Below are 15,160 nucleotides of genomic sequence, written 5' to 3'. Positions count from 1 at the left end.
TCCAGGGACGCACTTGCCACCAGCTGGACAGCCAGAACCAGCCCTTTCCCCAGAAACGTGGGTGGAGGACAGGCGAGGAAGCCCAGCATTCGCCACAGGAGACTGTTTGCGGCTCGACGCCCCTGCATCCAGCCTGCAGCAGCCAAGGCCCAGCCAACCCTCGGGATAGGCCCTCTACCCAGTCATCATCCACACACACACTCCCAAAATAAAGCCATATAAATCCCCCTTCTGAAGGGTTGAATAGTTATAAAGTCTGACCTCATGGCTCAACATCATCCGGTCACTTTTTGAACAAGTCAGGGAGACAACTAGAGCACAAAAAAATAACTACAATACCAGTCATTAGGATTAAAAATAATATATTTAGATAATGAAGTTAAATGACCTAGCAAGCTAGTCATGTGTTTTGGGGGAGTGGCTTTGGATGGTGGCCTGAAGGGAGGGGTAGGATTTTGCAGGAGGATACGCTAGGATTTAATTCAGTAAAGACATTCTAGGTTCTTAGGTTAGGGTGTTTGCTTTGAGCTGAAAAGCAAGAAAATCTGGTGTCAACAGACTATCTGTAGACATTCCGGAACAAAATGTATAACCCCTACCTAAACTATTAAATTGTATATATTAATATAGCATGTATTGGTCAATTTCATGGATTCCATGTATAAATAATTCAGTTTAAATTAGCTGACAGTGATTAATGACCGCATTAGTAGGAACAATTGAATTACCCATTGTAACATACCATTCTCTCATCATAATTCCACAAACTGGCCAACAGCATTCCCTGATGGGTTTATATGTTTATGTGATGAAGCCACATTTCATATCAACTTTACATGATAAAAGGAACCAAAGTCATAAATAATTAATCCAGAAAGTACTTTCACAGAGCCCATAAAACATGAATATACATAAGCCGTCAAATCCATAATTTGCAGTTGATTCATTTAATCAGAATGTGGAGAACGGAGAGGAAAGAGCCCTTTCTTTATTCTCCTTTTCTATTTTTTGTTTTAGATATAGAACATTATGCTGATTATTTACCTGTTTTTCTAGTTCACACACACACACACACACACACACACACACACACACACACACACACACACACACACACATTCATACACGCACACACACTAACATTTTTAAAGATTGCTGCATGTTCAATGAATATCCTAATATGGTGCCTGCACCACAGGTGGTGTGTCTGGTTTGGTCAGCCAAGCCAAGGCACGTGCACACACTCAAACACAAACTGGTACACACATGCAGTGGTGCCAGATTAAGTGCACCATTGAATTGCCTTTGTAGCTTGATGGATAAAGTATGACAGTGCTGCTGCCAGAGATGCGATTCGTCTGAAGCCTTCCAGTCTGCTGGTCCAGTCTGTACCGTGTTATGGAGGGGATTGGACACCTGTCACCCAGCCAACAGACCAGAATCGCAAAGTGCTCAGCACCACCTCACTTAGAAATGATCTGATCTACAACTGGGAGAACTGCCAAATGGTTGTAGCTGCTTGTCTCTAGCTGCGTCGCAGCCCCCGGGCTGTTGCGAAGGATCTCTATGTGCGATGTAATTTACACTAGGTCTGCTAATAACATGCCTCTCCGGCATGCATCTGGCTGAGGTAGAGCCGTTACCCAGATCAGTGGGTGTGAACTGTGAACAGCTACACTGATTGCTACCGTGCTGCCATTTCCAATGCTGCCACTGTATACTGTATTGATACAATATAGATATGATATGTATAAACAAACAGCGCTGATACTACCATTCAGTACTCATGCAGAATAGGTTTCTGATAGGACTCATGCAAAGGTTTCTGATGTGTGAAGGGATGAGATGTATTTAATTTATACCTGAAAATACATTTGGGTGTCTCAGAAGAAATACAGGAAGGTATAGCAACAATTGAAAAGAGATCAAATAAAATCCCATTAGGATATAAGAAGAACGACAAAGTATGTACAAATAATTGTTGTTAATATTTTTTATTTAGACCTTTAAATTCCCATAGGAACATAGGCCATCGATGAGGCTCTTCCATCCTCTCCGCTCCAGATGTTGCCACGACAGCCCTTGTTTCTTCATCTCCTGTTCTGTGGTTCTTCTCCAGGTGGTTCTCGGTCTCTCTTCCTCCTGCCCTGTGGGTTCCACGTCAGCGCCTGTTTAGTGATTTCTTTCTTTCTTCTGAGTGTATGACCTATCCACTTCCATTTCCTCTTCCGGATTTGCATTTCTATTGGGTCTTGTTTGGTGAGCTCCCACAGGTTGGCATTAGAGATGGTGTTGGGCTGGTATATTCCCAGGAGGTGTCTGAGGTACCGGTTGATGAAGGTCAGCAGCTTATTGAGTACGGTGGTGGTAATTCTCCAGGATTATGAGCCATAGAGTGGTCTTTACGTTTGAGTTGAAGATTTCAGTTTGGTCTTGACTGTCAGGTTTTTTGCCTTCCAGATATTGTTTACCATGTTGAATGTTGTCCTTGCCTTTCCAATCATGGCTTGGACATTGTCCTCCGTGCCACCTTCTACTGAAATGATGCGCAATACGATTCGATACGCATTACTTTAGTTTTTAATGAGTTTATTTTGAGTCCGAGCAGAGCAGCAGGTTCCTCCAGTTTTCCAGATTTTTCCTGCATCTGTTGATGTGTGTGAGCCAGTAGTGCCAGATCATCAGCCAAATCTAGATCTTCTAGCTGCTCAGTCAAGCTCCACTGTATGCCAGTTTGTCTATTGTTGGTTGTTTCCTTCATCAGGGTGAAAGCAGGCACCCTTGCCGCACACCAGTCAGGACCTCAAATGCCTGATATACGTACATCCTTGAAGGACTTGACATCTTGTCCCTTGGTAGGTGCTCCTTATGATGTTGATGATCATTGCTGGGATCCCATAATGAGCCATCACTTTCCACAGCATTTCCCTATCCACACTGTCAAAGGCTTTTACATAGACAGTTTACATAGACAGAAGAGTTCCATTCGATGGACTGCTCGATAATGATCCTAAGGGTGGAAATTTGGTCTGCACAGGATCTGTTGTTCCACAGGATAAGAAGAACCACAAAGTATGTACAAATAATGACTACAATTAAATGTAAATGCAGAATGTAAAGTAACAGAACAAAATGAGTTCTAGTGTAATCAAATCTAATACTGTCTACCTGCTACCTGATGCACAGGGCGCTCTTTTATATATTTTTCTCACCCAAAGTAATTTGTCTTGTCAAAATAACCCCAGGTACCATAAATGTATATGCGGCGGTGCACTGTGATGTCAATTATTCCTCTGTTGCTATGTGGCAACTAAAGCTAAATAAAAGCGCATCATTCTGACTGATGAGCCGACTCTTCCACGCAGCTCACAGACTAGAAAGACCACTTATAAATCCTCTCTCCTCTCCTCCTTTATCTATCACTCCCTCTCTATCTCTGTGACGCATGTGGTGGATGTGACATAACCTTCTGCTGTAGATCTTCAGGTCATTACAAGGATATCTGTACAGACTCATGGTAAGACTGTGGTCACGACCTGACAGAGCATGAATTGAGGACCTTCTGGGAGGTGCAACTTGAAAATTCCCACACTTTTCTGTAATTTTATACAGTTGACTTTTTGCACTGCATAATATTTATTGGATAGTATCTAATTATTCACTACATGTATGTTTCCTATTTCAATAATGCAGAGAGAGAGAGAGAGAGAGATAATAGAGAGAGAGAGAGTCAGCAATACAAAGACAGAAAGAGTGTCAGTTAGTGAGAATAGTGAGAGAGACCGAGAGTTAAAGAGAGATCGAGAATGCAGAGAGTTGGAGAGATCGAGAATACAGAGAGAGAGGGGCATAGAGAGAGAGAGAAGAAGAGAAGGCGACTCATACATATATATTTCATACATAAGTCAGGGTCTGTTGTGTCTAATTCTCCTGCTTGGTCTCTGCAGTGAAAAGAGCTTAAATGTCAGGAAGAAAAGGGGAGTCAAGAGTTCCTTTCCCTCTGCCCTTCCCTCCATTTATTATTCATGCATTCCCTCTTTAACCAGGGCAATTACGGGGTGTTGGCAAATGTGCGGTTTGAGTAAAATAAATTAATTGAGAGCTGTGGCTGCACACAGAAATTACCTGTAACTGGACATTAAACACACAACAGAGAAGGGGAGAGGGTGACGGTGGTGGTGGTGGGAATTGGACACAGACAGTAGTGTTCTGATTGATATTCTGGGGCACTGTTGCACTGGTGACTTTTCTTTTGGCTCCTCCAGATAAGGGATGCAGTGTGGTGGTGGTGGTGGTGGTGGTGGTGTTGTTAGGAATCCGGTTCATTGTAAAGGTTTGATAATGATACCTGGTGTTGTTGCCATCTGGGGGTGTGTGAAGATCGCTGTATTAACCTGTGCACATTGATTACGCAATGTGCAACATTGTGTGTGTGTGTGTGTGGGTGTGTGTGTGTGTGTGTGTGTGTGTTTGTGTATCGGTGTGTGGGCAAGTGCATGCGTGTGCGTGTGTGTGTGGCTTATGGGCACTTCAGCACTAAGTGTCCTTGAGTTGTGGGCAGGGTATGGCTCTTATTTGACCAGCTCCTCTGGGGGTTTACACTCGTGGATTTTGTAGGTCATTTGATCATGTCCTCTAAGAGACACTCAATCTTTAAAGGGCTTCTATGTTGCCACCCAGTCTGATGTTGATTAGTCATTACAAGCCCTTTCAAAATCTGCCCTCGGGTGACATCACACATTGGAGGTTCCAGCCAGATGTATGACGGATAGATCAACCTGCCAACTTACTCAATGGACTGTCCCAGCTGGTAGGCCGGTGTAGCCATGGGTGGATACTCCCATTGTGATGTCACTATAGGGTAGCCTTTGAAATGGTTGGAAAACAGGGTCCCTCTAACATGAGTTTCCATAGCCTTACTGTACAATCATTAATAAAAGACTAGCATGGAATTCACGTTGTCAACTGCAACAACTCCATTTTGAATGGGAACAATTGTGTCTGACTTTTGTTAAAAGTAGATTAATTTGCGAAAACAAATTTGTACCACTGCACCCTGCAAGATTAGTTTATCTTTGCATGCCTGTCGCTATTGATATCGCTCTATGAATATCTCTCTCATATCCATCGCTCTTGCCTCTTCTTGCTGCCGCAGGGATCCAGTGTTTAATTCACCTGTAATCTGCTGGTTGTCCTGTTATGGCAACAGACGCAAAGGCTGTATTCCAAAATGATGTCTATCACGATGTGCTTTGCGCTTCCTGCTATCAGATATAATCTTCGATATCCTTTGAACCCGCTGTTCCAATTGTCAGAAGCTTGACATCAAACTTAATCGGCAGCCGAACCGGCTTTAAGACCTAGGATACCTAAGTGTATCCTAACAATTCTCCAACCACCTCATCAGACATTTACATATCACGCTGCCATAAGGCCACATGCAAGAAAAAGGATTAGCAACAGTATGTCTTACTGTGCGTTCACACCAAAAGACACATTTGTCGCCTGGTCGCGTTGTCGCCCAAGTTTTGCAGTGCGATAAATCATAATCCGTCGCTGTGCAAGTTTTATCAGGCGAACTTTGTCGTGCCACATCTTTTGCCCACCAACGGAGCTTCATGCCAATTCATTCTCAACCATGGCCGGGATGACCACCATTGCATGTCTTTACCTGTTGTGGAAGAGGGAGCGACGTCGGAATGCCCGTTGTTTATGGGTTCATAATATCATCCGGAGGCACACACGGCTTTTGGCCGTGATATTATATATTATATTATATAGATATTTCTATATTATATTATATAATATCATATAATATTATATCTAGAGCTCCGGGAGTCGCAAACGGCAACAATCACTTTCTCCTCCATGCTGCGGTTCACTGCGGAGTACAGGGAACGGTTGGCCCGGCCGGTTGAACGCTGATTGGCTGTTACGTTATGTCACTCAGGGAGTGAACGCTGATTGGCTGTCATCAATGTCATCAATTACTTCAACTCGAGCAAAAGTGTTGTGCTGCAAATCCTTGTGAATGCACTCACCCGTGACAGGGCATTCATGCCGCACCACAAGTAAAGTCTTGCTGCAGGTTTTTCTAGCGACAAATGTCGCATGATTCGCGTCTCTACGTTGACTTTGTGGAGTCGTGTTGCCCCGTCGCTTTTGGTGTGAACACACAGTAAGGGTTTGTGTTTGTCAGGTTATCAACAGTCTTAGCAGCTCATCTTTCCCTTCATCATCCTCCTACAGCCAAATATCCTACATCCTCCTACAGCCTCCTACTAACCCTACTCTATGTCGGGCAACAACAGCAGGGATAGGTGTTATGTCGCCGTAAATCTGTTCTTTGGTCTTGTGCACATGCCATGGGAGGTTCTGCGACTCATGAGAAGCCTGTTGTTTCATATCGTCAAGGTGATCCTGAAGCTCTGTCATCAAGGTCAAGGTTTCGGCTCCATAGAGAAGAATGCTCTCTACATTAGGCTCTGAAGAAGACCAGCTTTTGTGACTGAGATATTTGATTGCCAGGTGTTGTAAAGATTGCTACAGGTCGTCCACGTTTGTTCTGTCAGGAAGACCTTATTACTGTCAGCAACATAGAACCCAAGGTTACTGAAATAACTGACCTCTTTGAGTCGTGGGCCTTTGTTGCAATGTATTGGCATGGGGCTTTCATACTCATTGATGGTCATATACTCAGTCTTCTTTGCATTACAAAAACTGACCGACCTGTCTGATGTTGACATGTCGTGCACATCACACAGGGGATCAGCTTCAGGGGCGAGATATCCGCATAGTCGAGAAAGGTGAGATGCAGGCTTTGCTAAAGTCTTGATCGATTCTGCTTGATGATGATCCTTGCGTACAAGACTTTGCCTAAGGATGGGGTCCACCCCATACCAAAGAGGAATGATGCTAGGTTGTCTCCCTGAAGGATTCCTGGCATTGTTAGGAACTCCTTAGTTGGACCATCCATGACCTTGACAATCTCATCTTGTAGTTACAGAGGATATGTATCATGATATTTTTGTTGAAACTATCAAATACCTCTGAGAAATCTATCCACCTCTAATCAGTCCTCCAGCTGTCCCAATCAGTCCCAATTCCACTTTGCTCCTTCAACGCGCTATTGCTGGTGCGAGGGGGTGAAGATTGAAGGCTCAAGGGATAAGGAAAAGTTTTTGGAAATGAGCCAAGGACAGGTGGGAAGTAGCTTTGGCCTTGAAACTCTCCTCCTCGCACATAAACTACACAATAACCCAGTAGTCAGCCAGAACCAAATTCTCCTAATCTCATTGACTTGTCTTCAGGGGACACCCCTAATGTTTTCAAACAGACCTCTGCCAGTTCCTCATCTGTGGGCAATGGTGGCAGACTGTAAACATGTTGCTATCCCATAACGCAAATTGTTTACAGAACAAATACAGTGCTACTCAAGTAAGTACTCCATCGAAGATTCCAGAATTATGTAATGATCAATTCATGATATTTTTCACTTGCCAATCCACTTCTGAAGTAAGTATTAGTGCACACACATGCTCACACACACACACACACTGCAGGTTTTTAATTTTGAAGATTTATTGTTGCTGGAGAGTGTGTGTGTTTTTGTTTGTGTGTCTGTGTGTTCTGCATTTGTATATACAGGTATGCTTTAGTGCAGGTGAATAAATGAATATTCATGAGTGTGTCCTGAAAATACATTTATTTACCAAACAGAGCGGTGTGTAGATCATGTCAACCACATGTCAAATATATACTTGCATTAAGTATATGGAAGTTGTATTGTACATTAGCAGTAAATTACAATTGGTTTACAGCAATGCGTCCCCACCCTTCCTCCTTCTCCTCTCACTTAAATAAGTGAGAGTAGGGTTTTGTGTCTCTCTCTCTCTCTCATTGAATGAACATTAGAGAAAGTCCTTATATTTTTTCCGATAAGCAGGACAGGCAGAGCGAATAAATAACATAATAACATAAATGAAAACAATAGAGTGTTGCAACAAAATACATACCCACATAATGCAGTTTAATTATGCTGCATCTTGATGGTCACGAAAATCCAAATGTGTGTGTGTGTGTGTGTGTGTGTGTGTGTGTGTGTGTGTGTGTGTGTGTGTGTGTGTGTGTGTGTGTGTGTGTGTGTGTGTGTGTGTACGTTGTGTGACCACTGTCTGACTGACATGTTATTGTTAGATTTGAATAATAATTATCGCCAACATTTATATAATATATTGATGTATTCCTGATGTTAAGAATATTTGGAATATAATAACATGTAACATTATAATATTATATCCCTAATATTTGGAATATTTATATTTATCCCTAAATCCCTTAGTTCCATTCGTTTTGTGTTATTCTTAGCATTCTATTGCCACCTAGTGGATATGTGGAAAAGACTGTAGGCTTAAATTGTGATGTGCTTGTCTTTTATTGGTGGACGAGTTGTTACGCTATGTACATGTAAGAAATCATTTCGTGTGGAAACATCAAGAGATTATCGGTACCGATAGCACCAATAAGTACTATGATTCTGCGTTCGAGTATCAAGTTCAAGTTCAAGGAGTCTTTATTATCCCCGAGGGGCAATTCTTTGTGCAACAGCAGGTAAAGTATGGTATCTGATATAAAAGAAAATTAACATTAAATAAAAAAAATAAGAATGATTAATCATTTCAGTTTCAGTTGAATTCAGTTGCTTTATTTATTTCTTCAATTATAGATTTATTAACTTATGTGTTGTTGTATATTCATATTTTGATATATTTTACTTGTTTTACTTCTGTTTGTTGCATAATTTTTATTCCCTGATTTGAACAACGATGCACATTTATTTTATTATATAAATCATATAATATTACATAATACAAAATACATTACATAAAATAGTTTATATTTTACTTAAACAGATATATATATATATATATATATATATATATATATATATATATATATATATATATATATATATATATATATATATATATATATAATTCAGTTGATGTGCACACTGAGCTGCGGTCCTCTACGGAAGATAATAAAGGGAGCACCGACATCATGGCGGAAGAAAGCAGGAAAAGAGTCAAGTCAGTCTGTTCGCGACATTATTCCCACAACATGGCAAACTTCTCGACATTTCTAAGGACTGCAATGCTATGTTTGATACTTCGCACGTCGTTTGTGCACGGTGATATAACAGACGGGAATCAAGAACACCTGAAGAGAGAACATTCCCTCACGAAACCTTACCACGGTAAGATGGAGGATGAATTGCGCTTTGAAGCTTGTGATCATGTCTTAATCGTGGTATATTTCTTCTAGTTACAGTGAAAAGTAAGGTTATCAAGTCACTTATTAAACACTTTAAGTCTCTTGGAAATGTAATACACTTATACGTATATAAAGATCCAGGGCTGCCAACTTTTGGGTTATGGCCGGAGTGAGATTCTGTAGAATCTTGTAATGCATAGGCCTTCCTTATAGCAGGGTCCGCGGGTGTAATTGTTGACCGGGGGGGGGGGGGGGGGGGGCGGGGTGCTAGAGTTTATCCTGCTGTCTCACTCTACCGTCGGGGAGTTTGGAAAGGAACGAACGCGTCTCGGCTTTTTTTTTTTTTGACGTGAGAAATTGGATGTGTGGCGTGTGTAAACAGGCAAACGCGTGTGTCACACGGTGAAACCGTGAGTTGGCCGCTCTGAGATCAGTGATGTCTAGTTTCAATAACGTTGCCAAATAATAATGTCTAACTTACTGCATTGTGGACGTTCATTCTTATTTAGTTTCGTTTTTTGATCCTCGTTACGGTCCTGTACTTTCTGCTGTGACGCCCTCATTCCCAGTCTAGGATGATTGTATAAAGTACACAGAGTAGATCGTATTTCCTTGTGCACTTCCTATGCAAATTCAGGTGTCATATAACCTGAGCGGGGACTGCCATGGTGAGGCCTAGATGGGAGCAGGATGTCTGAAACGTCTCTGTTTGTCTTCTAGGTGTCGGCAGCTCGTCGTCCAGCCAATGGGATTTCTGGGGCAGCACTTTAGTGACGAGTTCGTATGTGCGGCTGACTCCTGATGACCGGAGCAAGCAGGGCTCCATCTGGAACACAGTGGTGAGAGAAATATGAAACAACCAGCAGCGTATACACTTTACAGCTATTTCACTTGTTGTGTCTCATTGAGATGAAACATCTCTTTTTACAATTGAGACCTGGCCAAGAAAGCGTAAGCATACAAAACATACAGTAAACAACATAAAACGCCACAGAAGAGTTTAAAGCAATGTCAATTGTAGTAGTATGCTTAACATTGTGTGTCATTATAATCAGATTTATATAGTCTAGGTCTATATATATAAATTAATTCAGTGTATGCCGGTAGTGTGTACTGTCTGTTTCTATGCTTTTGGGGGTTTTGTGTTGATAAAAACAGGTTTCTCCTCCCGTTTCTAGCCGGTTCATCTGAAGGACTGGGAGATGCATGTGCAGTACAAGATTCATGGGTCGGGGAAGAAGAATCTCCATGGTGATGGTATCGCCATCTGGTATACTAAGGAGAGACTGCACCCAGGTAGAATTATTAGGACACCCCTACCCGCTTCTCAATTACATTTATCTGAAATCAATGCCAGTCTCTTTGCATGGAAGTGACTTTGTTTGTGTAGATATGCGACCATATGTGAGGTTTTCACCCAGAAGAAGAAATGGTTGGAAGTACATTTTCACCACTCTCATTGTCGCAGCTTGACAACTACCATGTCTTTTTTGTTTTAATTCATCATGTTATTTTGTGTGCTCATTGTGGATGGGTGTTCGGCCTGAAACATCATCCTCTGCTCCACTTGATTGTAAAGTCTCAACTATACTTCTGCGTCTAATAGCTGCCCGCGGTACACTGGGTCTCTTAATTTGTTCCTTTTTTTCTCGGGTTGTCTTTAACGCAGTAGTAGAGAAACAGATTGTACTATTCATCACAGAAGTATAATTCAGGCTCAACATCTTAGCAGCTCTGCTCCAAAAGTCTCTGCTCACTCACTCACTCTCACTCCATCTCTGCCTTCATCCTAGGCCCTGTGTTTGGGAACCAGGACCATTTTGTTGGCCTGGCTATTTTTTTGGATACCTTCCGCAATGACCTCCATGGGATGGATGTAAGTGTAAAGGGGGGTTGGCCTGACCTCTGACCCCTGACATTCTCTTTGCAGGCCCCATCTTTTCCCACAATGCAGTGTTCCACGGGCTGGCCGTGTTTATAGACACTTATTCTAACGATGACTCGACGGATGTGAGTTGTCTCTCAATCTGTATTAGGACCTCTTGTCATCTTCAGTTGGGGTGTTTTCATGTGGACTCTGATAAGCTACTTTTTAAGGGAGTTGCTTATGATTTGCCCCAATTATTCAGGCGTAGCCATGTAAAGTTAAAGCTATTTTACATTTGGATATTATTGCATCCCTGAAGTGGCTAATTGCATATGCTAATCTGGTGTGTGGTGGACCACATTTTCCACCATTTTTAAAGTTAAATTTAAGATTTTAGATTACAACTTGGATATAACTCTTTATCCTATAAGAATTTTTGTGTGATGCATTCCTCTTCCTGTACCTTATTCTCTACCAAGCTGTAAAACCTATGCACTCAGACTTGCTTTGTTGTTTTCTGTCTGTCCTCTGGGGGATACCAGCGGACCTTCCCCTACATCTCGGCCATGGTGAGTAACGGTAGTGTGGGCTACGACCACGGCAAAGATGGCCGCTCCGCGGAGCTGGGAGGCTGCGCTGCCGAGATCAGGAACAAAGACCACGAAACCTATCTGGCCATCCGCTACTCCAAGGGCAGGCTCACTGTGAGTGGTCCTCATCACTCTGATCGAGCACCTCCTAAACAAACACAGCCATTTACATGGATCAGACATTTACTTATTCAAAACCACTTACAACTGAAGCTATGAACAATCAGAACAGAAACTGCAGTCCGTACACACTCCCAATAACAAGTGCTGCACAACCTTAGCGCGCCGAGAAGCATGTGCCGTCGCTCTTAGCGAACGAAAATCATGATGGAACAGCAATCACATCTTTCTTATCAACCAAAGATGTGGGTAGTTGTTTGTTCTTCTCTTGATAGAAAATTTACCGTCCAGTTGTTAAGTACTGTTGCGATAGCGTATTCAACAGACCCTTCCACATCAGCTGCAGCCATCTTGGTTGTTGGCCACATATTTGATAAACAATGAGAGAAAATTAAGAATGAGCTCACAGATTTGTCTGGTTCCAAGGCTACACCAGAGTGAACATTCGCAATAGGAATCAGAAAGGTTAATATAATTATTTTCAATAATTGGTGGAAGTGCATAATAGTCTGACGGCTGGTTTTCTGCTGTTCTCAATTCATTACTAGAGCACAAATCAACAAAGTGCATTTTGAGTGCGGGTCTCAGTTACAGATGCAGTGCCGGTCCTTCTTTACTCAACTAGAGAATAGAGTAGATAGGTAGAGAATGGCATAAACACTGCCAGTGTTAGTGGTTCGACTCCCTGATGGCGAATAAGGTTATTGAAAGAAACTTTGGGTAACCTCATCCATCAAATGCCATTTACTTGTTATATTTATTAAGTCTCATTGAAGCAATAAAAAACACATATAATGAAATGTATTACCCATGTATGATGTGTTTTTATAAATCTAATTTGAGTATTCAAAAGGAGAGTCTGTAAAGACTGACTGACCTGAGCGGTGTTCTGCGGGGCAGGTCATGGTGGATGTGGAGGATAGGAACGAGTGGAAGGAGTGCATCGACATCGGAGGAGTCAGTCTGCCCACCGGCTATTTCTTCGGAGCGTCAGCAGCCACGGGAGACCTGTCTGGTAGGTTCAGAGTAACAGAGTGAGGGATGGACCGATGGATGGATTAATGATTAGGTACTTTATTCATCTCTGAGGGGAAATAACGAGCTGTGAATGAGGGGAAGTTGCTATACCTTGCCATACCTCAAACATTCTTTAATATTTTATCATTCATGCTTATGTCCATTTTTAACTGCTTATTATTTATTTAATATCCTTGACAGTTGTTTTCCTTCATAGTTGTTTTCCTACATTTCCCACAATGCACCTCAAATCCAGTCTCTTTCTTGGTGTTTTCAGACAACCACGACATCATCTCCATGAAGATGTACCAGCTGATGGTGGAGCACACAGCCGAGGAGGAGAGCCAGGACTGGACCAAGATCCAGCCCAGCGTCAACCTGCTCAAGTCCCCCAAAGGTAGGAAACCATCCCTACTGTCCATCCTCCTTTCCATTCACGACCTCTCGAGTGCCTGGTGATCTAACTCACCACTGCTCCAGCCACGTTGGCGGTACGCAGCCGCTACAGGTTAGATTCCGACCTTAGGTCCTATGCTACCCTAGACTGGGTAGCCCAGCCCATTCTGCCGGCGATTTGAGTTCGCCCTGCAGAAGGGTCTGGAGAAGAGCAATACATTTCTTTCTAGCGATATTGGCTGGTTTAACAGAATAACGACAGGGAAGTGACTGCAAGCAGCCAATTGTGTACAGAGTCAATTTAACGCCGCCCGTTTATCACGCCTCTTGTGCTGAAGAAAATGACAGCAGCTTCCCCATACCAACGTGCAATCTACGATTGAGCTTGGTCTGCCAATAGCCAGGCAAATGCTACCCGCCATTCTATTTCAACAAACAAAATATAACAAAATATTACAATAAAATGTCCAGCTGATTGATTCAAAGAACTTATTGCGAGGTGATCACTTGTCACCTGCGACATCTTATGTTATTTTCCTGTCCCTGTTTCTAACCCCAATCCCATTGCAATTACCTGTGACTCACCAGAGATGGTGCTGTTTCTGTGTTATACTGTCAGTGTAGAGATACTCTTTTACACCTACTATTTTGTGTGCAAATTTGGACGTTAACGTGTTCCTTTTTGGCAATTGATCTGAGCCTTATTCCATCCAATGCCAATTTGATTTAATCTAAAATGCTTCATTAATGAGACTCTATTTTCAAAGGGCCTTTTAAATGTCATGTTATTGTTTTATTGTCCTATCATAGAATCTGCTGAACGCCTCAAGACAATTTCTTGTTTACCGTAAAGGACCATTTAACCATCAATGAGTCTCTCTCTCGTTCATAGACAACATTGACGATCCCACCGGAAACTTCAGAGGCACGGCTCTCACAGGCTGGAAGGTGTTCCTGCTTCTTCTGTGCTCCCTGCTGGGCATTGTAGTCTGTGCTGTGGTGGGAGCTGTAGTTTTCCAGAAGAGACAAGAAAGAAACAAGCGATTCTACTAAAGGAGAGCAAGGGGAAGAGTGGGGCCTTTTCAGAGAGGTTTAATTTGTGAATTTGAACTCTTAGGCGACATCAGATTCAACGCTTTTAATGTGATGGTCTTTTGTGAAGATTGTACAAATGTTTATATTGTTGCAGCACTGCGCTGAGAGCAGGTCCTGCTCACTTCCGGTCTGAGAGAATGGGAGTCTGTGAGAAGCTTGATTGGATGAACAGAGCTGTCAGCCTCCACATAACCAGTGACACCATTTTTTTTTTCTGTTTTGCATCTTGATTGTTTTTTGTTTTTTGATTGTTGGGTTTCTCTTATTGGGCTTTCTGTCAGTCTGAAAGCATAAGGCGCTGGCACTTGCTGACTCTTAGATTTTGTTTTTTTTGGATGCTTTTGATGTGGTTTTGGCACGTATTCTCTCAACCAGCTGAAATTCTGAACCCTAAAACAAACCTGCACCACCAATAATAACCAAATCTTGGTTTTACTTACATTTTTTTTGTTTTTCAAAAATAATTTCACCCTGAATAATTGGAACATCTAAATGTAGGGCACTTCTGTCCAAGTGTAAGAAAAACACGGTCAATAAATTTTGTTAATGAAATAATCTTTGATCTTCAATATAGCATATTTTGACATTGTGGAGAGTGTTTCAGAGCATGAACAGACTCTGTTCTACGTTGTATCTCTGACAGCTCCAGATCAACTTGTCAAGAGTGTCTTTGCTTTTATCCTGCTCACAAGAATACTTTGTCTATGGACACTGAGACAGTGAACAAATGTGTCTTTGTTTTTTTTTAAACTGCATTTACTCAACAATGGATTTTTGTGATTCTAAAGGTAGCCATTATGCG

General features: G+C 42.1%; 1 protein-coding gene across 1 annotated transcript; it reads left to right on the top strand.

Moving 5' to 3' along the window:
* The first annotated feature begins 9,050 nt into the window (after positions 1-9,050).
* On the top strand, positions 9,051-15,058 carry lman2 (lectin, mannose-binding 2). Its single transcript, XM_084468990.1, has 8 exons — positions 9,051-9,256; positions 9,994-10,112; positions 10,452-10,569; positions 11,067-11,149; positions 11,683-11,844; positions 12,751-12,865; positions 13,145-13,264; positions 14,156-15,058. The coding sequence occupies exons 1-8, from the start codon at positions 9,061-9,063 to the stop codon at positions 14,314-14,316; spliced, it is 1,074 nt and encodes a 357-aa protein (XP_084325116.1). The 5' UTR covers positions 9,051-9,060; the 3' UTR covers positions 14,317-15,058.
* Positions 15,059-15,160: the final 102 nt, after the last annotated feature.

This window comes from Micromesistius poutassou (assembly GCF_964030765.1).
Source record: "Micromesistius poutassou genome assembly, chromosome: 6".
Classification (NCBI taxonomy): domain Eukaryota; kingdom Metazoa; phylum Chordata; class Actinopteri; order Gadiformes; family Gadidae; genus Micromesistius; species Micromesistius poutassou.
This window is presented reverse-complemented; position numbering and strand designations above follow the sequence as displayed.

Excerpts from the sequence above, each read along its gene's own strand:
- lman2 (XM_084468990.1), top strand. The coding sequence starts at position 9,061 with ATGGCGGAAGAAAGCAGGAAAAGAGTCAAGTCAGTCTGTTCGCGACAT. Across the intron at positions 10,570-11,066 it reads TAAGGAGAGACTGCACCCAG|GCCCTGTGTTTGGGAACCAG; the intron begins GTAGAATTATTA and ends CCTTCATCCTAG. Across the intron at positions 12,866-13,144 it reads AGCCACGGGAGACCTGTCTG|ACAACCACGACATCATCTCC; the intron begins GTAGGTTCAGAG and ends TGGTGTTTTCAG.